The 26,492-nt window shown below is 39.9% G+C and overlaps 1 protein-coding gene across 5 annotated transcripts in view; it reads left to right on the forward strand.

Annotated features, from left to right (window-relative positions):
- Positions 1–26,492, forward strand: part of RBM33 (RNA binding motif protein 33) — a 99,210-nt gene that overhangs the window by 64,197 nt on the left and 8,521 nt on the right. For 2 of the 5 annotated variants that reach the window (XM_064434341.1, XM_064434412.1), the window contains exons 15-17: positions 1,222–1,860; positions 15,146–15,349; positions 16,743–16,931. In XM_064434341.1, the coding sequence (XP_064290411.1) occupies positions 1,222–1,860; positions 15,146–15,349; positions 16,743–16,931 (1,032 nt within the window). Of the gene's footprint in view, positions 1–1,221; positions 1,861–5,987; positions 6,519–15,145; positions 15,350–16,742; positions 16,932–26,492 lie in introns of those variants that run through there. The other 3 variants (XM_064434472.1, XM_064434635.1, XM_064434551.1) reach the window with 3 other exon arrangements.

The raw sequence follows: 26,492 nt of genomic DNA on the forward strand, positions 1-26,492 counted from the left end.
AAGGATTCTAGGGTGCACTAGGATTAAAAGCTCTTAAAAACCCCCAAACCTTCAAGTCACGCATTTGGATCTCATATGTTAAAAAGTGACAGTTGTTTTGAAAACAGTTTGCACCCAGTTGCTGCAAGGTGCATAAAGGTTTGTCACAGATTCCCAGTTTTTGAGCAATATTTTAGCACTCTTTATGCATTAATTTACCAGCATGCAAAGTATCATTACTTGGAGAGGCTGTTGTTAGGAGTGATTGATACATCTTGAATAGAATGTTGTGCTCATTACCATTTGTAAGCATTCTCTGCAAGTCTAACTTAATATTTCAAATGGTTAAAAAGAGATAAATAATACAATAAAAAAGTATGCTTCCTAATTTTGAAGTATATATGTGATTTTACTGCAAGACCCTTTGACTTCTTTTCCAGGATGATGAGAATCTGCATTTTCTTGACTCTGTCCATTTTTTACAGCTTTTCATAAGAACCCATTCTGCCAGAGTTGAACAGTCTTTAGGAAGGTTATTTGATGGTGTGTAGTACTTTCAGAGAGGCCTAGGGCTGGAATATTAAAGGCATTCTCTATATACCATTAATATTCCAACACTGCATTTGGCAACATTTTGATTCTGAAGAGAGTGCATGAGTTCAAGGTCAGAGAGATTGACTTGTGCTGTTCATTATAACCAATTATTGTGTGACAAATGAGTTTGAGATCAGGCTTAAAATTCTGTGAGAAAAATCAATAGTTCTAATCAGGGCCTTTCAGGTCATTTACCACCCTACCTTTTGTTACTTTGTCAGAAAAGAGCAAGATAAAACCTGTGTGACAGTGGGTTGCCTCTGTATTGTTACCTTCTATTTGAAACATATTTTGGTATCTTGAATTATATTAATAGTTTAATTGGTTTTGGAAACTTTTAAATTAATTCCAATTTGTCAAACTTTTTTTATTATTATTATTTTTTTAGTATTCTGATCAGATTTCTCAAGTGGTATTAAAGCTTTTCTGTCTAGGAAGTAGTATATCTAAGTCCTAAACCAGATCTGAGCTGTTTGTCTGTAATGAATAGCAAATAAACCTTAGCAGCAGATACACTCCACTAATAGCCTTGCTTTGGTATCAGGGAAAATTTAAAAAGCTGTACTTCTGAAACAATTTCATGTTGTTTTGACCAAGCTGGGCATCTGTTTAGAATTTTATAAATTCATTTGCTTTTTCCTTTGTTAGTACCCAGAGGAAGATGAAGAAACTCGGTTGTACCGTTTGAAGATAGAAGAGCAGAAGCGCCTGAGAGAGGAGATCCTGAAGCAGAAGGAGCTGAGACGGCAGCAGCAGGCTGGGGCCAGGAAGAGAGAGTTGCTGGAGAGACTTGCCCAGCAGCAGCAGCAGCAGCCTGGCTCCCAGCAGTCCTACATGCAGCACGAGGAGGATTCCTCCGAGTTCCCCACCAACGGCAGCCCCTACATCCCCCACTCCGGCTTGCAGACCCGGCACAACGTGAAAAGCAGACTCCTTGTTAGGAAGCAAGACGCGGTAGTTGCAAACATCCACCCCAAACCCACAGATTTCCCCCAGGGCGCAGGGGACGGGCCGTACCAAGGACAGCAGATGAAGCAGCCAGTGAAGCAGCTGAGGCAAACTAGAACAATTCCTGCGAGCCAGCCTCAGGCAGCCCAGAAAGTGTTACAGAGCAAAGCCGCGGCAGCGGCGCTGCCCACGGCGCAGGCGGCGCGCGTGGCCTCGGTGCCCGGCAGGCCCCAGGAGCAGAAGCCCGGGGTGAAAAGGACTGTGATGCAGCGGACAAACAGTGCTAGTGATGGGCCCCATGGCGGCAGCAAAGTCAGGGTGATTAAGTTGTCAGGAGGGGTAAGTGTACAAGGCTCATCTCGTCTCTGTGTCTCCTCGTGGTTTGTTTCTGTGTGTTTGATTCTGTGTAATCCCGAAATAAAATATGGGCCTGAGCTGGTGAGGGAAGTAACAGGTTTAGCATACCTAATAGGCTATATATTATATTTTCAGAACTGTAATTTATTAGCAGTTATTAAGCAATTAGTGTTTCCTGTAATGCTTTGCTGCCAGGCAGTTACCAATGAAATCATATTGAAATACTCCTTTCTTTTAAGTTGTAACTTGGAGTCTGAAATCTGAAAGACTGCTCAGTTGAGCTCCTTTTGCTTAAGGTTGATAGGTCTGATAATTGCTCAGAGAAAAGAATTTAGATGACTGTATTTATTAAGGTTTGGTTAAAAAGGACCTGCTTATTTGGTAAGTGAGGCCACCTAATTTAGTTGGGTGCATTTGTTGGTCTTAGTATGGTTTCTACTCAGTGGAAGATGGTTTTTATTTTCTTAGGAAGCATGTTATGAAACTGATTTAAGCAGTGTGTTGACGGGGGGTGTATTTTCTGTTACAAGCTGGGTTTAAAACGTTACCATTTCATTTCTGCATCTAAATGAGATTTCCTTATCTCTTGATGAGGAGTCTTTTATCTGCAGTGTGTCCCTTGAGCACTGGTGTGGAGGACTCGCAGTGATGGTCTTGAGGACAGTGTGCCTATTTAAAATCTGGTGTTTTGGTGAGACTCTCTCAACCAAATTTCTTCTGTCTTAATAAAAAGACAAGTTAATTTGTTAGGGCTCTAAAGAAGCTAAGATGAGGTGATAGAGATCATGTTGTCAGTGTTTGAAGTCTGTCCTTGGGTTTATGCTCAGGAGGAAAGAATGATGTGATGTAGCAGCACATTGGAGGTGTTTTCTGAAAGAATGATTTTAAATTATTTGGAGAATTTTAGAGGGGAAACAAAACTGTGTGTAACAGGGACTGAACAAGGCCTTGGAGGCTAGGCTTTGCTCTGTAGAAATGGGGAGGAAGTTGGAATGACAAAGTCTTAACTACTTTTTATGAATGTTTTTCTACAGTTCATAAAACTTAATTGCACTCAGAGTTGTGAATTGCATAATGACTTTATGGTCTTTCCAAATATTAACATACAGGTCATTATTGACTACAGAGACAGTCCTGCATGTCAGGTTGTTGTCAGTTTTAATTCCTCAGACATGGTAACTTAAGTACAGAAGAATAAAGTACAGGAAACTGAAAGAAATTAATTCTGTTGAGCTAAAAATATTTATATATAAGTATGTCTGTAGGAATCCCAGTGGCCTGCAAGAGGTATGACAGGTTTGTGATTCATGCATAATTGAATAAAGCAGTCATGCACAACTTCTTTTATTATGTGATGAAACAAAACAATGCCAGTCACAACTGTATACAGCTCCTCGTAACAAATAGTTATCAGTGCCCACAGCAGCATTCACAATGAAATTGTTTTTATCACGTGCTCTATTTCAGAAGACCATTAATGATTTGTTTCAGATACGTGTCATGGTAAGCAAGAGTAACTAGCTTAATTAAATGCATGTGTAACTCCTCTTTAATTGTGTACAGAAGCAGATTTACTCTGTCCTCCTTAACTTTGAGTTACTGAGGTTTCAGCAAGGTGAAGCAGGTTCTTTACATGTCACTGTTTTCATGTTGCCATGGACTTCTTAAGTTTCCTTCCAGCTGTGGGAGACTGAAAGCAAGCATTGCAATTAGCTGTTAACACTGATCAAGATAGTTGATTAATTTTTAATCAGTTATTGACAGGCTGAATCTGTGACTTTATTTCTTTGACCACACAAGGAAAAAAATATAAATTGAGCAGCAGGACAGACGATTATCTAGTCCATTTTTGACAGAATTTAAAGGAAGAGTTAAAGGGTGCTTGGGCTACAAATACTACCACAATTGGAGATCATAGTTAGTTTCCACTGCTTTAGTCCTGCCACATGCTTAATATATTTTCCCAGCTTTTGCCTGAGCACTAAATATAAAGCAAAAGCCAAATCTCATTTTTCCTAGCCATTCGTTCTCCTTAGCATGTAACAGTGCTTCCTCTTACTCCCTGCCTTTGGCCAAAGGGTTGCTGGTATCTCTTCTGTGTCTGCACTGGCTCTGTCCTGCAGCTGAGCATCCCTGCCCTTGCTCCCTATGCAATTCCTTGTACTCTTCTCCTCTCCTGGGCTCTTTTGTGCAGAGATGTTTTGAATACATTTGTACAAGTGAGAATGGCTCGTGATCAGACAGAATTCAGGTTCCCTTTGGGAGCTTCCTGGGTTCAAGTGAAGACCTGGCAAGTCTCTCCTGTTGCACAGCACCCCTGGGGAGCTCTCAGCTGAGGGAGCTGCTCCAGCCCAGAGCTGTACTCACTCTCTAGACCAAGCTGGCCTAAACCAGAACCTGATTACAAGGACTGTTATTAATTCAGGAGGGCCATCTGTAGAAGCAGGATTCAGTGGTTTGGTGTTGCTGCTGATGTTTTTTTGTGTAATATTTAAGCAGTGTGGTGTGTTGGTGAGAACTGAGGAGTACAGACATTGTCAGAAGGGAATGGCTTCTTTTCCTGAGAGCAGTGTCTTTACCAGACTGAGCTTTTGTCTGTTTGTGTTGCTGGGCACAGCAGTGCTCCTGAAGATCTCTGACCTACAGGTAGAAATATCCCTTGGGTCCTTAAAAAACAAAATGGTCTTTCATCTGTTTCCACAGTATTCTTTTGTGAGAAGGTTTTACTTTTGGAATTTTAAGAAATACCATGTAAATTCCAAGAATATTTTAACTTGGTCAGTTTTCCTGATACATAAGATGCCTTAATTGATGACTTACTGTTCTTCAGGAGAATGAAAGTAGAAAATGATTCAGCATTTCCAGTATGTCAGACTAAGTCTGTGTATCAAGGTGACACATTAGGTACTGTCAGTAATGATTTTGTCTGTTGATGCTTTTTTATTTTTTAAATAAATCCCACTCTTCACCTCCCCCCCAATACTTTGCCCATCCCTTTCTAATATACATATAATTTATGCAAGAATGGCAGTAAAGTGAATAGTTTTCCATTTTAATTACTCCTTTAAATGTTATTTTCCTGGAAAATTAAGCAGTGTTTAGCACTTGGACTTGAAATTTTTTTGTTGCTGGTTTGGTTTTTGGATTGGGGTTTTTTTGGGGGAGGAGGAAAGTGGGGTGGGTTTAGGGATTTTGGGTTTTTTATTGTTGCTTTGGTTCTGGTTTTGTTCTTGTTTTTAATTTTTCCAAGGAGGCCCAGATATTTTTCAGTGAATCAGTGTGCGTTGTTTTTGTGGCATTTCCTCAGAGCTGTCCTTTTCAGATACAAGAGTTCAGTGTATTCATTGAGTATTCATACTTTAAATTTTACTAATAAAGCATCTGAGACTTGGAGGACCCTGAAGTCAATCCTAAAGTTACTTGTAAGTATAAACTCAATGAGAGTGTAGGAAAGAAACACCCTAATAAATTACTTGAAAATGTGATCATAAAGTTATAGAAAATAAGGGTGAAAGGACTGTTGAGCTAATTTGTCTTGAAAGGGGGCATGAACTCTGTAGTATTCCTGACAGATATGTCCAGCTTTTTTCTGAGATCTCATTGCTGATTTCCCAAGTAGTCTATTCCAGTATCAAATGTGTATATTTAGGAGAATTTTCTTGGTGGTCAAACCACATTTTCTTACTATAATTTTGAATTTCTGACTATTTGTATTATACTTGAAGAGAGATGGGGAAGAATTTCTCTCTCCTTTTAAAGATATCTTAACTGTTTCTGAGCTCTAATATCTTTCATTCTCTCTTGATGAGATGTTTTCTAACACCTTGGCTGTTTGTGGTGCTCTTTGGGCTCTCTGTCATCAATCTGTCTGTTAAAGAGTTCTAGTACCAAATGTAATTGGGATGCTTAAATCAATATATTCACAGTTGTTCTAGTCCTGGAAGAACAGGTTTGTACCAGCCACAACCTTAGATGTCTAAAGATCGTATGAAACACATGGTGAACATGTTTTCTATTTAGTTGGTTGGAGGTTCTGTGGTAAATTACAATATCTTAAAATCTCTGTATTATTGTCATCTTATGTTGTTGTTGGATGATTTTTCTCTTAGCCAGAAAATGTCCTGCCATGCTCAGAGAGCTGTGTGTCTGTCCCAAAGGCCTGAAAATGCTGGTTCTTATGCTGCACCAAGAACACACCAATCTTTGTCTCTGTGGAAGGCTGCACAATGAGGGGTTTTTTCATAAATACATATATAGATAAAAATACATAAAAATCTTGGTGTTCCCTGTTGCATTACAAGCAGTATCTTATAAGTGATCCTAATTCCTGAAAACTTGAAATGCTTCATATGAAAAGCTTGGAAAAACAGCTGGCAAGTTCTTCTGTTTGAAAAGCCTGTCACAAAAAAATGTCTTTGGATTGCAAAAACAAGATGGAAATGGAAGATAGACAACTTCGGTCATATTTCAAGCAACTGGGAAGTGTGAGATGAATATGGAGTTCTAAATATGGAAAAAATACTGATTGAGATGATTGTTGTTTGATAATGTAACCTTATCAACCAACTTTGCTTAATGTTTGTACTTGTTTATACTTGTATGTGTTCAAGTTTAATTAAAAATATTTGACTTGAAAGCTCTTTAGCGCCTTTCATCTAAATATGTCAGGAGCTGGGAACACTAAGAATTGTGGCATTTGTGTGGGAAGTTCATGAAGCCCTTTCCCCAACCCTTGGCAAAGGAACTCTTGCCCTGTACTGTCCTATAACTTTTTGAGAAACAGGAGAATGACTTTGGTGTTCATTTGTACCCCAGAGGTTGAAGGAGGCATGGATAGTGCCCACCTAGGAGTGGGCTGGGGAAGCTGCCATGGCAAAATGAGCAAGACCTCTGAGGCAGCATTAATGTCAGTGCTCTTGAAGAAGGACTGACTGCCATAACCTGCAAGATTTCACTCTGGAAATGTTTTACAAGTGGACATTAATTTCTTGGTTGTATGAAACTGTTGAAATGTTTCAGAGTTGGTAAGGGGACCGGAGCACCTCCCTTCTGAAGACAGGCTGGGAAAGTTGGGGCTGTTCTGCCTGGAGAAGAGAAGGCTCCAAGGAGACCTTACAGAACCTTCCTAAAGGGGCTACAAGAGAGCTGAAGAGGGACCTTTTACAAGGGCATGGAGTGACAGGACAAGGGCAGTGTCTTCACACTGATGAAGGGTTGATTTATATTGGATATTAGGAAGAAGCTTTTTCCTGTGAGCGTGGTGAGGAACTGAAACAGGGTGCCCCAAGAAGCTGTGGATGCCCCATCCTAGAAGTGTTGAAGGCCAGTTTGGACAGGGCTTAGAGGAGCCTGGCCCAGTGGAAGGTGTCCTGCCCATGGCAGGAACGTTTGAAAATGAGTAATAAACTCTGTCCTGTCCTCCCAGACCTGCAGTGAGGATGATCCCTGTAGAGACAGAGTCCCTTATTCCATGCATTGGGGTCAGGAGGTGGGCTGTGCTGTACTCTTTAGGACATATTCAATTACTGGGAAAAGGAGAATTAAGATGACAGCCAAACCAGACACGGATAATGCATTTTATGGGCTTCTCATAAAATGTGTGAAAGGGGAAAGAGATATTTGCCTAAATTGAATCTGACTTTGCTATGGATAGCATGGATCTAAAGCGCAGTAAAGTATTTTCTATTGTAGACTACAGAACAGGTTTCTCCTTTTCCCCAGAAGACTTTTAAATTGTATGTTGAAGAAGAGTGCAGCTTGCTCCTGAACACCCAGAAAGCAGAGCTTTGTTGCTTATCACTCTTGTTAAGTCTCAAAGGAGAGTTTCTCTGCCATGGTAAACCTTACAGTGCAGAATTTGTATCTGTGTTGCAGAGATCTTGGTGTTACAGAGTATCTTGGAGCCCAGTTTCCTGATAAAGACAGCCGTGACACCACTAAAGTGCTTTACAAAGAGAAAGTCAGATTTCATATGAAAATGCAGTCTCTTAACTTGGGAGGCAGTCTTGCAGAGTTGTAGAGTTGAATATTTTGAGAAGTCACATCCGTCTGTTGAGAAGTTGGACCACTTGGAACAGGCCTTCAGGGCAGAGGTTTGGCTCCTGAATCAGGAGTGTTTGGGGTGGGAGGGAGTAGGGGTTTGTTAAGTCTTTATTAGGACTTACCAGGAGCTTCAGGGAGGACAGAAAAGGGATTTGACTTGCCAGTAGTTTTAAGCTTCAAGGAACATGAACTGCAAAGGCCAGACATGGCACAAGAAGGGAAGTACAGGTCTCTGATGTCCAGTCCTGGCTTTCTGTGCCATAGCTGGTGTCCAGCTGGGAAGTGCTCCTCTTGGAGCTTTGGGCCATCACAAGTTTTGTATCGCTGATATTTTCCAGCAGAAGCTTTTTCTCTTGGTCTTCTCTGCATGTCCAGTCTTTGCTAAAATTCCCTGTACAAAAACATCTCAGACTGGCAGCTGAAAAGTGACCAGGAAACTTTGCTTAAAACATTGTTTATCTACATTATATAGACATACAGACATCACATAAAAATGAAGGTATTTCTGAGAGTATTAGACGTGTCCATTTAGAACCTAGATTTTGCTGTAGGTTTGACATACAATTTTTATTATTTTTTTCATAAAAAGCAGTTGGGTGCTTTAACTAAAAACCACGTTGTTGTGATTCAACACTGATTCAACGTGATTCAAGCTGTGCTTTTGTCACTCCCAGTGAAACTTCATGCAGCGTGGATATGGCTGGGACTCTTTTGGGCCAGTCCTTTTCCATGCTTTAGTTCTCCTTTCAGGTGGATGAGGAGTTATTTCAGTTAAGAATTGTGTTAGTACATGGGATTAAATGGAATTAGCTCCTTTTTCTGCAAGATGCTTTCTTCTTCCTGTTCTGGCTTTTCATACACCATTAGGCACAGAAGATGCTCATCACATCATGGCTCACTGAAGCAGTGTAGCAGTGTCTTTTTATCACAGGAAGGGACCTATTTCTGCATTATATTTATTTATTGCTTTGTCTGGGTGCTCTTGCTTGGGTCAAGTTTGGCCTATACAAAAATTTTAGGATGAGAAAAATAACTGAATCACTGACCAGCATCATCAGAAGTGTCTTTTTTCTTTGGTGTGAACTGGGAATGATTTGGCTCTTTCATAATTTTTGTAGTCTGATGTAGCTTATTGCTGTGTGTACTTTGAGTCAAAAATAGCCCATTAATATATCTTAAACCAGTTGTTAATGATAAGTTGTCTATTGATAGAGTGGCATTTTCTAGCCTGGTGGGAGAGCAGTCTTCTTAACTACTGCTATTCTTAAAAAAAAAAAAAAAAAAGAACCTTTTAAAGGTCCTAGAATGCCTGGGAAAAAAAAAAAAAAGGTCTCCAGGTGTTTCTCATTGGCATTTGACAGATTGAAAACAGATCGTCAAGTGTTCAGAAACAGTGCTTGGTCATGTCACTGGGTTGTGGGATATTTGGCAAGTGATTAGGCTTCCTATTCCCAGGTCCCCAGTCTGTCAGCCAGCTGTATCACAGTGGTAAAGCATTTGGAGCACCAGTCAAAGAGAAATAGCTCGTTATTAGGGGTTTGCTTCTAGTAAGTGTTCCTGATAATTAATAGTGAAAAAATACTTGTATATATTAGATGAAAGTCACTGTTGTTCTGTGTGGTTTTTGCTTTACGTTTCTTTCTCTTTGTTACCTGGGAATCACAGCTGTCTGTAGATGTCTGTTTTACTGTAGTCAGTTGCAATATCAGTAAAATACAAGTTTACCTATGCAAACCTGTATAGCTCAGGAATAGTAATTTCTCTTCTCCTGAAAGTAAAGATGAATTTAATAACCAAAAGGATGTTTTCCTCCCCCAACTACTGTGATATTTTAAAGATACTAATTTCTAGAAATATTGACTTAAACTGGTAACAGATGAGGGGTTTCTCCTTTCTTACAAGAAATCAATCACAGTACAGTCTTGGACTGAGATTTCCCTACAAGATTTAAGTCTTCATTATGCTACAGAGAATTTGAGTTGTAATGCATCTCAGAAAAGCTGACAACATTTTGCTTCTCTGTGTTATTTTTACACAAATCACCCAGAGTTTATTTATTCCCTTATCCAGCATGCGCATCCCTTTGCTATTGGACGATTTTGAATTAGCTTTACAAAGATTACATGGATAGACCCAGCATTGTGGTGGTTAATAGAAACCTGTGCAGTGAGGTCTGTGGGCTGCAAGATCACTAACAGTGCCAATGACAGTGAAGTATGGCCTTATCGAAAGGAGAATTCATAAGAGGCTGCCCTGGGACACTGCACCACTGTCCTTCTGTGTATGCTGACAATGTTATCTGTCCTCTCAGTACGGAGTATCAAATGTCTGTCACGAGTACAGAAATTAATTTAATGTCACCTGAAGACATGCAATTAATCTTTTAGAGGTTTTCATAATACCTTTACAGAAAGAGTTGCCAGTTTGGCGGATTTGGATTTTGGGGTTTAGCAGAAGATAAGGAAAATTAATTTTTCATCAGGGTTAATACAAGCTAGCAGGGCCACAAAGGCTGAGAAAAATGGTTTGGGAATTTGTCAAGTGTTGTCACTCTAGAATAATGCTGCTTAACGTCTGATAGGTGTAATCAAGAGTTGAGATTTCTATAGAGGGGGATTAATCAATTTGCTCACTACAGAATGCAAGTTGGTGATACCATTCCTTCATGGGGTTTAAGAATGAAAATAAGATTTGATCTGTCAAATTGCAAGCAGCTCTGACAGTATCAATAGGCATTTTTATCAGTACATTTTAAAGCATTTGTTATAAATAAATTTGTCCTGCTAATGTTGGTGGCAAATAAACTTCATCTTCATCATAAAACTGTCATAATGATTATGACAGAGGCTCCAGCTTGCTAAATTCATGCAGTCCTTCATAGAATTCTGCTTTTAGAATTTGTGATCTCATATTTGACAGAATTCTTTCTAAGTTGCTCAAAATACAGCACTGACTATATTTAGATCTGTATAGTGAGAGGCTGATGAAAAACAGCCTTGATAGGTATCAGTGAATTGGTTCTAAAAGTCATGGCCATTGAATGGCATCATTTCTTTTTGTTAGTCTAGTTTCAGGTCAAACTGCAGATTCTTCCAGAGCAGAGGTTTGAAAAACATTCACCATGTAAATCAAATCCTTTTACCTCAATCTTTTCACCTTTATTTATATACACTCAGTATTTGAAATTAACTTGTTTTGGCACTGCTCACAATCTTTCAGTACTTGAAATTTGAAAGATACTGAACAGAACGCCTACAACTTAAAAAAGGCATTTTCATTACTCTAGCTTTAATTGAATAATAGAAAAGTTTCTTTCCTGGCCAGATCTTAGGAAGGCAGACCCTCTGTAAAACTTCAAAATTTGGAGCTCGAAACTCTGGAAGATTTATAATCTAGAAATTAAGGAGTAGACAATAAGAGGAAAACATTCTTCTGTCATTGATTTGCAGACAAAGGATGAAAATTCATTTTCTACTCAGGACTTTAGAGGAAATTGGAAGTATAAAATCAGAGCTTGTTTCACTCAGTCCCAGGTCTCTGTGGTAACTGAGGCTTTGTATCTGGGGTCAGCATTTGTATATCAAATTGTGTGAGACAGGCCGTGATGATGAATAGATGCATCTCTGAAAAATTTAGTGCAGCCGTCTACATTGTGAAATACTCCAAGGAAGGAAATGTATTTTGACATGAGAAGGCTTAAAACTTTAACACCTCCCTCTGTTGCTACATATTTAAATGTGGGGAAGGCAGTGATGTAAGCTGATGAAAAATAACAATATCAAAATTGTCTTTAGGAAAAGCAAAATTTGATTTGAGATGAGCTGGACCTGAGACATTCTAAGTAGAAGAGATGTTAACAATTTAGCTTCTGTGATTTCGATGTCATTTGGGGTAGCTACTACAGTACAGCTGTAGTGGACTTACCTGCTTGCCTGTAATTTGCTGTGTGTTTTTGGTGCCAGCTCGTTGTACAGCTCATGAGGAAACATCAGGAGTCAGCATCTGTACAGTCATCTTTACAGCTGTATGTCCTTTCCTCCAGAATGTCAGTGTATTCCTGTGAGCATGTGACCTGTCAATAATGTCCTGGGGTTTTGTAGCTTTAAGTCTAGAATTAAAAAAAACTCTTTACAGGTGTTTTGCTTGACTTGGTTCTTCATTGTTGTAGCTGGAAAAGCCGCTTGTTGTTGTTTTGCGTAGAAGTTTAAAGAATGGTGGGTGGTGGTGGTGAGTGTAAGTCACCACTACATGGTACTACACAGGGTGTTCATTTTGGCTTGGACAGTGTTTGTCCTTGCACTGTCATGTCTTTAACCAGTGAAAAAGGAATTACTGCTGAAATGCTTTTTCTGGGTCGTTTTGCTTGTTGGCACGTGTCACTTAGCAGTCACGTTTGGTTTTTATTTATTAAGAAAACCACCGGGTTTTTATCTTCATTTGAAGCCAGACTGCCTGGAACAGGAATTAATGTCTTGCTGACTTGCTCAGCTCTGTTGGGCCTGGAGCACCATGTCTGACTCACAGACCTCTCTGGAGAAGCAGTGCTGCAGTTTTGTCTCTGCTTCCCCTAAAAACCAGTAAATGTTCAGAGCAGTAACGTAAAAAAGGGATTGGTTGATCCAGTTGCCTTTCATTTCATTCATTTTACAGGAACAAGCAAAACTTGTTCCATCCCCTTTCTTTATTGTTTTCTGTAGGTTTTCTTATTTCTGAAATGGATCAGTTCATTAAAGAGCTTTCCACCTTTTCAGACTCACAGAAGCATCTTGGTAGCAGCAAAGACCAGTGGTGGCATTTGAGACCCCAGCAGGGAACAAACCTCATCAGATTTTTCATCAGTGCAAACCAATGTGGTGTGCTAATGCCTTTGACTCTGTTACAGTTCCCTGTTCAGTTTATACAGTTTTATTTGGTGATAATTGAGCTTGGTAGTTAAATATTGGGTGGTTGTTGGCCATCCTAGACTTTTATGTGAAATGATTGTTTGCTTTTGAAGTTTCAGTAATGAGCATGTTGGATGTGTTTTGTACCTGAGGGCTTTGCTCTCAGATGCTCTTCCGATGTGCTGGGATCGTTTTTTGGTTTGGAAAGAAATGGTTGCAAATATTTATGGTTCTCACAGCAGGCATTTAGCAGAGATTAGATTTTAACTCCCAGTTATTGCATTTAAATTCCTTCTGGAATTTTTTTTTTGTTCCTTTTGGTTTCATCGTCTTCCAGCTGCTGTAGGGTTGAATAAAAGAAATTATCTGATCAAGGCATAGAGCTTATGGTGATGTTGATATCAGAACTAATACTAAAGGATGTAATGCTGGTAAGGTTTTGTGCATATGTTTGGGTTTTTCAGGAGTACTCTTTTGTGTTTTTGAATACAAATTGAAGAGAAACTGAAGGGAAAGCTTTGTAATTTCTCACTAATTGCTGCTCTCAAAGGTTTACATACCAAACTTTCCATGAAGATTTGGTGCCATACAGTTCAACAGAGAAAAAAAAAACTGTTTGTGATTAGAGGTGGAAAAGACAGATGCACATTTCTGTTGCTTTCTTGTTTTGTACACTGTGGACAAATGCCATGATGAGCTTCAGGATTTTCCCTGTGACAGATTGTGCTTTTGAGCTATAGTGCAAGGAGGTTTGAAGCTCATTTATCTGGGATTTAAGCACTTGAGTTCTTGAGAAGTTGTAGCCTACTTATACTTTGTCGTGCAGAGGCCTTGATTTTGAGGTGTAAATTCTGAACTACTGAACTTGCAAGCGTGAGACTGGCCCACATACCACAGACTATTTCTTAGCTAAAATCTTAGCTGAGGCTTTGTAACCAGTGCTCACTAGGTATTTCTTTTCTTTAATGGAGAGATGGGAGAAATTTAATGGAGAAATTTTAATGAACTTTAGTGGAGAAATTTTCTTTAATGGCTTTTCTTTAATGGAGAAAGGTACTAATTTGTATTTTCAATGAAAATAGTCTTGCTATTAGACCATAAGTCTGTGTCTTCTGCACCCTTGTGTTTTGTCTCCTTATCCATAAGAAACGTGCCAGTTAGCATGAAAACCTCTGGTTTGTGATGTGTTACAGGTGCAGAAGGAGTTTTGTGACTATTTAAGGGAAGGTGAAAATAAAATCCTGTGTAAATAAAGGTGCTTTCATAATATTTTACTTTTTTTCCCTTAGACATGCATTCTATTTGAGAGCTTTTGTGGGGTTACCAGAGGTTGGTTAGGGAGTTAGTCAAAGCCTTCCCCCTGCAGATAAAATGTTCACTGGTATTTGAGGTCTAAAGTTGATGTCCTGTCAAGACATAGATAATGCTGTTGCATACAATGCATGTCGTAGGTGCAAAAGTACCTGATCTTTTGTCAGACTCTGCTGGTTCTTGCTCCATGGAATTTTCAGTGATTTTTCTAATCTGGACAGGTAGACAAAAATTCAAGAATCACCTGTTTCTAGGAAAAGAACAAACAGTTTGGGTAGAGGCAGTGGAAGGGAATAATTTCAGTGCTTTGAGCTCATGGTTTTACTGTGCCTGATTGCACCAAGAGATGTAATGGCAAGAGTTACCTTGGAGGAGAGAGGCACTGAGATGGTGTTTCAGTGTGTTTATGATAACAAATCTGTATAATAAGAGCTTTGTAAGGCAAACAAAACACCCTGAGGAACTGTTCCAAGTACACAGTGTCTGAGGAAAGGGACTGCTTAAAAAGCTGCTGGTATAGAAGTTGGCAGAATGAGTATGCACTTCAAAATAAATACCAGTTTTGAACTAAAGGGAGGTTGGAGGTTTAAAGATGAGCAGAGCATTTTCCTGGTTCTTCCAACCTCCACAGTTCTTTGCTCCTCCTTCTGCAATGTGTCTCTTGTTATATTAAAAAAAAAAAAGTAATAAAAATATAACACACACCATAGTTCACATGTAACCTGGAAGGAAGAATGATTTGGAAAGAGAAGTGAAAACATCTTGTTGCTTTGTATATGAAAAAACATGGTTGACCATTGATTATAATAAAGCCTGAACAAAGTAGACTGTTCTTCAGATAGCACAGATTTATTTTAGGCTGAAGTTCAATTTCCAGGCTGAGCCTTTGCACGCGCCTGCCACAGCCACCAGTTTGCTTTAGCAGGCAAAGCCCTGGACACTGTGAATGAGCTGGAACGTGGCAGGAGTGTGCTCAGGGCGAGGGTGTGCAGTGCCTGGACACTGAGCCGCTGTTGTGTTGTTGATTTCAGCAGGGGGGAGAGGATGCTGGCTTTTTTCACCCTGAGGGCCAACCCCAGCGGCCTCAGCAACCCCCGGAGCCGAAACAGCAGCCAGTGCGGAAGGTCACATTGACAAAGGGAATGCAGCAGCACCAACAGCAGCAGCAGGCACAGATCCATTCACCAGCTCCTCAAGGAGTCAAAAACATCCAGGGAATCCATCAGCCTAAAAAGGTGATTTTTAGATGCATATTGCTGCTAGAAGATTCACTGTCTAGCTGTGTTGCTCTATTTATAACCGGCATTCTGTTTGTCAATTGCTAGCACAGGGCTGCATGACCCAGGAGATGCATAATTGCATATAAAGCTTTTAATCTAGAGAGACTTGTTTGTACCCAGCACAGACTGGCAGTGCCTGCAGGTTGCTTCATCTGCTGATGTTCTGGCCAGCTCAGCACTCCCTGGGGAAGTGCGTGTGTCCCGAGACAGCTACTGGAGGAGATGGTAACCAGCGTGCTTTCTGGCTTTAAAACCAAGTGGGTTTTTGAAGTTGTGCTTAAGGTTTTATTTTGGCAATTTCCTGCATATGTAGGAGCACACAGTAACTGTTTCAACTGCTCGTTGCTGGATCCCCAAAGTTGGTACTGCTCAAAGCAGTTGGTGATCTTGTAACTTGATTTTTGCCCTGATCGTGCACTGGTAGGAGGCAGGGAAGGGTCAGGGTGGCAGCAATGTGTGCCTTCTCTACATTTGCAAGCTGGCACACTCCTTGAAGGTAGCTGGCATTTTGGCTTTTAAGTTAGTTCCTGGGTTTGAGCTGTTGACCATAATCTTCCTGCTTCATATAAGGATAGAGTTTTGTTGCAGATGTTGAAGGGTATGAAAAGTTATTACCCATCATTGGCTTTCCAAGTAGGAATCAAGAAACTCTGTTGAATGTTGACTCAGTGTTAAGTGTTAACTCTGTTTAATGTTTGTTACTCTGTTTTGTTGTTATTTTTCAACTCTCTGACTGTTGAACATTTAATCTGCAGGAAATAAAGCCAGGCATTTCCTGCTCCAAAGTACAGGGGAGAGGAACTTTGAAAAAAGTTATTTTAAAGTTATTTAGCTTTATGCGAATAAAACCAAGAGTTGGTAGCAGTAGAGATTGAAGGTGCTTGAAGCACTTTACTGATCTTATGAGTACATTAAATATAACTATGGGTTAAGAATAGAATAAGGAGAGGGATCACCTGTTGGTTTTTTTCTCCATGCTCAGAACGTGGGAGCTGAACACATGCTGCTGATGTGATCAGTGTTAAAAACTAGGTTATATATTTTTGTCTGAGATCTTCCACTGTGTGATTGATCAATCTGTGCTAGAGCTGAGGCTTCTAGGATGAATGCAGTATATATAACTCAATATATAACTTGTTATCCCACTAAAAGAGGTTTGCATAAGCAGTGGAGGAGTATGTTAGTAAGTGGCCTTTCAAATTGGCAAGCAGCAACAAGCTGTTTTAAATCAACGTGTACTTTAATCAAGTCTTCAAGTAAATAGCCAACTTTTATATCCTCTGTCAAGTGCAGCACACAGAGTCAGTGGGTAAGTAAATCAAAATACTGTTACTTTTGTTGTTGGCAGGTCATTATGCACGGCAGAGGCAGAGGAGTAGCAGGCCAGATGGGCCGAGGACGCTTGATGCCAAATAAACAGAACCTGCGAGTGGTGGAGTGCAAACCTCAGCCCTGTATTGTGTCAGTTGAAGGGCTTTCTTCATCAACTACTGATGTCCAACTGAAAAACCTGCTGATGTCAGTGGGACCCATTCAGGTAGGTCAACCTTGGTTTATCATTTTTGTGCCAAAAGGCTTTCATTCCAGAAAGCTCAATTAATTCCCTGACACTAAATACAGTGCGTGTTTATTGGTAATTTATGTTTGAAGGCACCCCCACCCACACAAGCTACACCTGGTAGCAAAGACAAGCACGTGATGATATTGCAGCACAGGAGGCACAGTAGGATTTTGCTAACCATCACATTCCTGCTGCAAAATTCTCCTTCATTTTGGAGTTCCTGTGCTATCTCTGTTATTTTTGTAGGCAGTACAAGCCTGTCCATTCTCTGAGGTTGTTAAAGCCAGATGGTCATATCAAAGCAAATGTATTTTGGGTGCTGCCCTTGTTTATTGTTGACTTGCACCTACTCTCCTTTTTGACATTTACCTTTTCCTGTCACTGCAGTCCTGGGGTACAAACACCTAATGACCCAGTGGACATTTTATACTGTGTATCATCCTCTACTTTTTCATTCTTCTTTGGAGGATTTTATTGATCCTTAATTTTTTAGAAGGTTCTCTTTGGTAGGGGCCTGTGGGCAAGGTTATGACATGCACACACTTGTATCTGCTGTGCAGCTTCTGTTCACAAACTGCCTGCTGCAACTGATGTGTCAGTTAAATGACTTGAGGAAAGCAGGAGGTTTTCAAAGCAGTGAAAAGCTTAGGAGGCCCTGTCTGACTGTTGTTACTGCATTAAAAAATATCAGCCAATGAATAATTAAAAATACAGGTGAGAATTTTTTTTTCCTTTTGACAGGAACAACATTTTCAGACAAATGCAATGCATGAATTGGAGGTGTTCTGTGAGACTTCTTTATTACTAGGATCATCTCTCTGTTGCAAAACACACTGCTCTCCTAAAAATGAACACTCTGCCTCACTTGTTCCTAATTTAGTAAATGGAATAATGCTGAATTATTTACGTCATCAATTCAGAGAGGTTTAATTTGTTTGGGAAAGCAAAACTACCCTCACAAAATACTTTGTGCCTTTGTGTTCTGTAGTACTCTAGGAAATTATTCATACAGTTCCAAAGCACATTTATTCAGTGTTTACTTGCTAAATCTTGCATGAGAATATTAGAAGGAGATTAATAGAAACCTTGCAAGGAAATCTCACAATTGAGAGAAGTTATTGAGAATGTGCTAAAAAATTTTATTCAGTTCTTGCTGTTTCATAGCAAACCCTGGTCTCTCAATTCAATGTCACAGACCAATTTAGAAGGATGTAGTTACAGGAGAAAAAACAATGACTAATTTTCTAGTGAGATCTGATGCATATCTGTGCCCTCCAGAACTTGTATTCCTGCAGCAGCATCAGCTGTACCTTTGGAAATTATGCTTTCTGAATCATCTTCCTTTTTCCTTACATGAAATCTATAAGTAGTACTTGAACAAGATGCTTGAATTTAGCTAATGATGCAGAATGTTCTTGTGCTAGTTCTGCACTTGAATTTCAAGTCAGACTTGTAGAAGGCTGGAAATTCCCTGGCTTGTTTGAAACTAAATGATTCACAAGTATGAATGGTAAGATATGCTGGAAAAAAGTGATGCTTTTGTAGAAAGAATATGAGGCTGGTTCCACCATCTGTAATACTTAGCTTTTTGATTTTGTATTTTTAATGGTACCCTGAGAAGTGGCACAACAGTGTTAGTGCACCAAATGGGGAGGATGCAGTAACAATCTTAAGTTACTTGGAGGACAAGAATGGAAAACAGAATGTTTCAAAATCTACCTTGTTGCTGTCCACATCAATTAGTTTTACACAGGTAGTGCTAGATTTTCAAAGAGGTCAATATCCTGAATTACAAAAGTGGATTTTCTCTTGGCTGTAAATTAATATTTTAACTCTTGTTTATGCTCAGTGCTGCACAAAATCCTCTGCAGGTGGGAGGGTCAGGAGGGATAGCAAAGGGAGACTCCATTATTTCCTCATTCTTCCTTTAATATGTGTTTCATGTAAGGGGTATTGCAGGGAGGGTGCTGAAGAGAGCCCAGCAGTGGCTGGAAGGCTCTTCCCATGGAGGCTTTGGGTGTTCCTGTGTGAGGACAGGGTGTGTGGGAGGTGTGGACCACAGCAAACAGATCTTGGGTGCTGCAGAGCTCTGGTCCTCTGAGATGAAGTGTTGCAGCTTGATGGACTGAAATAGGAGGGATTTGGGGAGATGGCAGTTGTGGAAAAACAGCAAGGTGTGAAATTCTAGCTGCTTTTTTTTGAAATTAGGCCAAGATTGCCAGGTTTTTAGCTGGTTTCTGATGGAGCTGAAGAAATAGTAAGGGAAGGGAAAGGAGAGTCAGTTCTAGCTGACTCAGTCTTTAAGATGTAGAATATTCTGTCTTCAGCTGTTGACTATATATTCACCAAAATTTTCCTTAAGGAACTGAACTCTTTTGAGATCAAGATTTTTCATTTGTCTCCAGGGGAAATAAGTGTGTTGAACTCATGCTTATTTTTTTGCAATTGTAAAGGAAATTTAAATCTGAATCAAAACTTACGGAGTTCTCTTCATGCCTGGATAGTGTCTTGAAATGACACATATCCAACCCCCAAATGCCTGCTTAAAGGTAAGGATTCACAAATTGTGGGACATAGTTAAACAAGCACCTCTGATGTTAAACAAGCACCTTGCTTCAAAGCAGCATGCAGACACAGCTCAGAAATCCCAGTATCTTGTGTATCAATTTCTGCTGCAGTCACCTTGGGAGTGGCTGAGACAGAGCTCCCAGAGAGGAGGAAGAAATACTTCCAAGGAGCTCCTTGCTCTTTTACAAGAAGAGCAGACCACAAGCACTTGTCCCACCTGGTAGAGGACCTCTGCTTCATCTTCACCTTCCATGCTGGGGCATCTGTAAAACAACTCATCCCACACCAGCTCTTGGTTCCAAATATCCTGAATTTATTACAGTGTGATCATCCTATGTGTTTCCCTCAGAAAGTGAATCTTTGCTGGCATAACAGTTTTAAGTTGTGGAAAAAGTCTATAACCTATCAATGGAGTTAACAGGGAGGAAGAGATTACTTTGTTTTTCTGGGTCCAAAAGGCTTGGGGTTTTATTTTTAGCCTTTTCTTGTCAGTATCATTCTCGAGGTACAAGTACCTTGCACAAACCTTGGGAAGGGAAGTTAAAAACTTCCCTCAGTTTATGATGTTCAATGCTCCCAGCTTTGCCATCAGCTTTCGTAGAGGTGTCTGAGTCACAGTTTGGGAATAACTGGGTATGCATTAGACAGGATGGGGGAAACTTAGAGTTGAAGTTGGGAATTTGGCATTTTTCCCTTCCCATACCCTAGAAATGGAGAAAATTATCTTTTCCCATGTATAACCTTTGATATACCTTCAATTGCCTAATCACTGAAAACTCTTTAATTCTCATCCCCACTTCACTAAAGGTGCTCTGTTATTAACAGAGGGGAAAAAATACCATTAAGATTCTCAAGACATTGAATATAAGAAAATCTTTAGGGCTCCAGGAACATCCGCTTTGTTACAGCTGCCTTTTACAACTCGAACATGATGAAATTAGCAGAAGTGCTTCCTTCCAGCATACACTGCTGTCGTACTCTTTCTGGAGAGAATGAGCTTTCACAAGCAAATAATGTACCTGCAGTAAAATCTCATTGCTGATTTTAGAATAATTACGTGTTATAAATAAAATTATGTATTCCAAAGTGTTTGGAAAGTACAGGAGATTTCTGAGCACATCACCCAACTAAAGCCTCCTGAGGACGGTGGTGGAGCAGTGACATTCAATGCACATCCATCCAGAACCACTTGATAAAGTAGATTACTAATAAGTTGCAAAGGTCATGAGAAACAGCACTTGTATTTTGTTTGGGTTTTTTTGCTCTTGAATCCAGGTATAATGTTTATACTGTCTATTTGTGTTCAGCTAGTTGTTGTCTCCCTCAGGTGAATTGAGTTTTTTTGGTATGGTGGCAGGTAGAGTAGACTGTTTTCTTTCCACATAATTTGAGTACTGAGGAAATTGTTCTATGGGGGTATTCCATCACCATCATCTTTAATCATGTTTTCTTACATCAAATAGATGCAAACATAAAACATTAATGAAAAATCTCAGTATTTGTGAAGATTTAAGATTGTAAATTCTGATGCTTAAAAAAAGAGGAAATGGGCCACTGTTGTATATCAGAGATGAGGAGAATGTTGGGATTGTAGGTGTACTTTGAGTAGCTCTACAAATGAGGCTTTTGCTCTGCTAATGCTGTCATTTCTGGTCAGGGAAAGGAAAAGCAGTTCCAACACTGCTGTGCCTGGCTTTGCTTTCTCGGAGTGACAGTGCTACCTAGTGCTCAGCTGCTGTAAAGGCAGCCTCAGCCAGCCCGGCCCTGCCTGCATTCCCAGCTGCTGGATTTATCTGGGTTCACAGACAGAGCCATGGGTGGAAAAGCCATGGGTGCACACACCCGGAACGTGGTGCTCTTGCAGGTCAGCAGGGGGTTCTCCTCTGACATAAGATGCTCAGGCTGACCAGGGGATAACTGTGGTCTTTCTGCTTGTGAAAACATTTTCAGCTGTTGCAGAAGCCGTGGGAGAAGATGTGGCCAGTCCTGCTCCATCCTTGGGGCTGGGGAAAAGAAAAGCAGCTCCATCATGAGCCTGTCCAGTTCAGCCTTGCTGTAGAGCTGTGTGGGAGTGACAGATGCCCAGCTCAGGGACAGAGCAGCCTTTCCCCTCCTGACTCCTTGCAAAGGGAAAAAGAAAGCTGAGTACTTTTAAGGGCAAATGATAGGAAGTCAAAGGTGTCAGAAGGGAGGAACAGAAGGTGGAAGAGATCAATTGCAACAGCTGAGGGTGGAATAAATACATTCTGTCCCAGCCTCTGTGCCTGCTGGTAGTGGCTGGGAAGTGTCATTGCTAGGAAAGATGCTTCAGGTATCAGGAGACTATGAGGACAATAAAAACATGTCTGCATTTATTGATGGGAGGGAAGAAAAAATAAAATCTACTCATTCTGTTCAGAAAGGGCCTGCTGTGCTGCTATTTGACTTGTTGCAGAACAGCTTGGATCACACACTAGAGATGATGTTGATTGGAGAAGTTTGCTTTCTTTTTGCATAGACCTGGTTTTTAGCAGCATTATATGAACTGCCACTCCTAATCCCAAACCCACTGGTGAACTGAACGTGTGGTCTGCTGGGCAGTACATTTATTTAGTGAGAGAAATTAAGTAAAGGAGGAAACCTTCCTTTCCCATGTGTTTCCTATAGTTGAAACAAGTGCTTGCTCCAGTCTCATTCCTGCCTGCTTGGTTTCCATCTCTCAGTGCTCTGTTATCTCCCTTTTAAGTTCTTACTCTCTGGGTAACCTCTGAGAGTTCTGGTGTCCAAGGTGTTTACATTCTGCAGTCTCTCACTTTGTACTTGAGGATGTCCTGCAGATTGTCTCAAGGCCCTTGGTTTTGCAGTGGAGCTTTAGTAGAGATTAATGTGCTGCTCTGATCATACTGCCTATTTCAGTGTTGTACAAGTAAGTGCAAATTTAATTACAGAGCTTGGATAGAGGAGAAATTTGAGGGCAGTGTAGATCTTCAGGCCTAAGGAAATATCTTCAGAGGGAACAGTCCTTTTATGATATTCATGCTTTAGTCATTAGTAATAGTTCAGTTGCAGAAAAAGTCAGAGCTGATGATTATTTTTTAAGTTTTCGAGTCAAATAGTATGTTTTAAAACAGCTTGTAAGCAAACTCTCAGTCAAAAGTATGATTATGAAATACTAGGTTTCTTGAATTTTCCATTCATCCTAAGATCTGCATCTTTCCATGGCGGTTCCTAAGTAGAAAAAGAAAACAGTCAAGATCAGTATGAGCTCTGTGCTTCCTAAATTCCTTCCATGTAAAATACTCTTCCTCACTCTAAACTAGCTTTTTATTTTTAATGCTAGAAATATGTCAGAATGTAATCTCTGTTCTCCAGAGTCAAAAATGCTCAGAATACCTGTGACCTCAGGCTGCTATCAGGAAGTGCTGCAGAGTAGATCTGTACAGCCAAATCTGTGAAGTAACCAGTCATTTGAAATCCCTTGGAAGTTATTGTGTGTATTGTCAATCCTTTCCACCTGAGTGGCTCCCAGAAGAGGTTTTCATCCTCTGGTGAACATCTGACTAGGTCAACTTAAAGAGAAGATGTGAATGAAGTTGTTTTCTCGGGGCTGTGACGTTTGGGAGGATTGTGGTATTCCAGTTTAGGGGCTCATGATAGGAGGTTCTGGTGTTGCAGCTGGCAGTAGGGAAGTCTCCTGTGGAGGAAGAGTGGGGGCCCTCCCAGTAAATCAAGTGATGCTCACTAGAACCAGCTGGTCTCCAGAGGCAGTGCTGCATCCTCCCCTGCCTCCCACCACTGGCCTTTCAAAATCTGCAGGTCACAGAAAAATACCAAACTCTGATCAAATTCCTGTTGAGGTATTGTGCTTTGGGAAACATAGAACCATGTGTTTTGTCATTACAATGGAGATCATAAGACCAAGGATTGCTGTGGGAATGTTTGTTCTTTGAAAAGGAGAGAGCAGCTGTCATTAGTTGTATGTGGTGCTGCCTCAGGTCTAAGAACAACAAAATTGATTACTTTTTGAGAAATGTGTGGTGGATTTGCATGGCTGTGTTTTTGTAGTGGGGGGCTACAGGGGTGGCTTCTGTGAGGAGCTGCCTGAAGGTTCCCCTGTGTCTGATAGAGCCAATGCCAATTCCAGGATGGACCCACCACTGGCTGAGGCTGAGCCCATCAGCAGTGCTGTTTGTGCCTCTGTGTTTTCAAATAATAATAATGTGTTTTCAGAAGGAGAGAGGGGCTATTGAATGTTATCACTGAAAAAAAAAACAACTCAGCTACCAAATTATTCAAACAGGATGAAGAAGTTTAAGTGTGTTAAATTAGCAAGGTAACCTGTTTAAGGTTTGCAAAATGAATCAATTTTTGGATGTATTTTCCTGGTTTGTTTGTTTGGAATCAGCAAAAGCAGAAGCTGATGCAGTAAGTCTTTGAGATAATGCCTTGAATCTTTTGGGATAATAAAATACCACAGGGTACACAAGGAATGTTTTCTTCTGACTGTAGCTGTTAACATCATCCAAACGTAGGGTCAGCTCTAAACTGCAAATCACCCCAAATTTGAAAAGACAGAAATAATCCAGTGGGATGAGAATGCAGTAATTTTACTTCAGGTTTCTGCTGAAGTGGAACTCTTAATTTCTATGCCCAGCCAATAGCCTGAATGCTCAGGATGGGAGCAGCAGCTCAGGCCCTGCACCTGTGCTAAATGTGTTGTGTGTCTTACCATCAGTGTTCTTAAAACATAAAGCTCAGGGCTTGGCTAGTTAAGTGAGTAAGAAGGTACTGTCCTAAAATCAGAGCATAAATAAGTCTTTGTTAGCTGGATGCGTAATGTTCACACTTGCAAGGAGGATTTGTTTGAAAACACAGCAAAGATGGTGGCATTTCAGATCGTGGTCACATCTTCAGGGTAACTTAACTTAGTAATTGTCTCTTGTTAAAACAGAACCAGAAGGGTTTTTTATCTATACCCAAAGAAGGTGTATGTACCTCATATACCTAAAAAAACATGAAGTGATTATGAATCATTTTGCTGACATAGTCTGAGCGCAGCAGAGGCTGGAATTTGAATTAAACCCATTTAAATTATTTTCTTTCAGACAGTTTCCAACTGCAGCAGTATTGTTTGTGCAACATTAGTTTATCCTTTGTTTTGCAGTCCTTAATTCTCAGTCTTAAATCTAGGCATGTGTAACTGCAGCAGTTGAGAAGATGCTGCTTTACCCCAGGCTCGGTGATGTTTAGGCAGTGCAGTGAAGGATCAGATGGGTAGTTTTTTGTTTCCATAGTTGTATTGACCAGTGAAACTAAATCTGATAAAGATGCTTTTCAGTAAACTTACCCAAGAACTGATGCCTTGTTGCCAAAGCAGTTGAGTATTAAAATGCATTTAGTGTTTTGATTTCTTTGGTTTGTTTTTTTTTTCCTTTGGAAAACAAAGCAGTAATACAGTGTAAGAACACAGTACCCAAACTAGTCAGTTAATAAACTTATTAATTCATAAGAAAGTACAAATAAGTTATCTCTAATAATATTTAGATGCTTTGCCTAATTTTGTTAATCAGTCTGTGTTACACCGGAATGTCTTCCTTTAGTCAATTTTTTACATGCTAATTACTGACAAACTGGTTAATAATTCATCATCATGCTTGTATAAACTGCAAAATCAAATTTTACTTTTGTGCCTCTCAAGAATATTAATTCAATAATATCTCAGTTCTTGTGGGAAAAGTCACCAAACACAGCTTCTCTTCTTCAGCTGATCACAGCAGGAGTCTGGAGCACAAAGCATTGGGAGAATCTGCTGTGGTAGTCGAGTGAGACCTGACATTGTGGGGAGGATCAGTTGGCAGCAGGACATGCAGGGTGCATCCCTAGGTTCTTGTACAGCTCTTGTTGAACTGTTCACTAAAATATTCATCCTTTCAGTGATTCAAACAGGTTTTTGTCTCATTAAAAGTATTGACTCCTTTGAACAGAACAGATTTTTTGTTTGTTTGTTTTTATTTGTAATTCAGAGATACTTTTGTTGGCAACTCTTAAAGTTTGTTCTTTCCGAATCTTATTTAAGGGCTGTGTTTAAATTTTAGTCTTGAAAGCATAGTCCTCGGTGATAGGACTTACTTAATTCATGGTTCTTTCTTTTTTAGCAAGAAAAGTGGTGTCAAGAAAATGTGTGTTAAGATCTAGTTCTGTAAATCATAAAAAAGTGAGATCAGTAAGAGGAGAACAGACTTCAGGATCTCTACCACTTATTCCTGCAGATAAACCTGCAGGTGAATTGAGCTTTATCCAGGGTCTTTCAACACTGCTTTTTGCAGCGTGACTGCATTCTCGTTGGTAAAATGTGCTTAACTGTGTCAAGAGCATTCTGATTTAAAAAGAAATAAAGATCATCCTCTGAGGGTTTTTTTTTTAAAGCTAAATCCTATTTCTACCAGCTCAGAAATTGAGAAGTTACAGTGACTTAGCTATACCTTTTCATCATAGCAGCTTTCAAAAAACTATAAGATGCAAATTAACCTGCTGTTACTTATCAGATTTGCTGAATCCTTTAACTTTTATTCAGCTTTCACTTTGAAATCACAGGCTGGTGGAAATACTAAACATCTGTGATTTTCCTGGGGAGAGAGGAAAGTTTCCTATCAGTTAGAAGAAGGTGCAAAATTAATTGCTTCAAAATCACAGATAGGTAGGTTACAGAAAGTGGCAAAGCTGAATTGTCAGGCTTAGATACAAAGAAATACAACTTATCAGGTGCCATGGCTCTTGTTAAATATACATTTACCAAGAGATTGTTATGTGTTTAAAAAAGATAGAAGTAGACAATTTTAATAAGAAATTTCATCTAGGCATATGACATCTGCTTGAAATGCTCCATTAGATTGAATGAACAGGGAAAAGATTAGTGGGATTAAAAATTCTTTCACTAAGAGATACCAAAGTGTGTCACCCTCAAAATGTGTTGAGTGGAGTCGTACGTTG

The sequence above is a fragment of the Passer domesticus genome, chromosome 1, assembly GCF_036417665.1.
Source record: "Passer domesticus isolate bPasDom1 chromosome 1, bPasDom1.hap1, whole genome shotgun sequence".
Lineage (NCBI taxonomy): Eukaryota > Metazoa > Chordata > Aves > Passeriformes > Passeridae > Passer > Passer domesticus.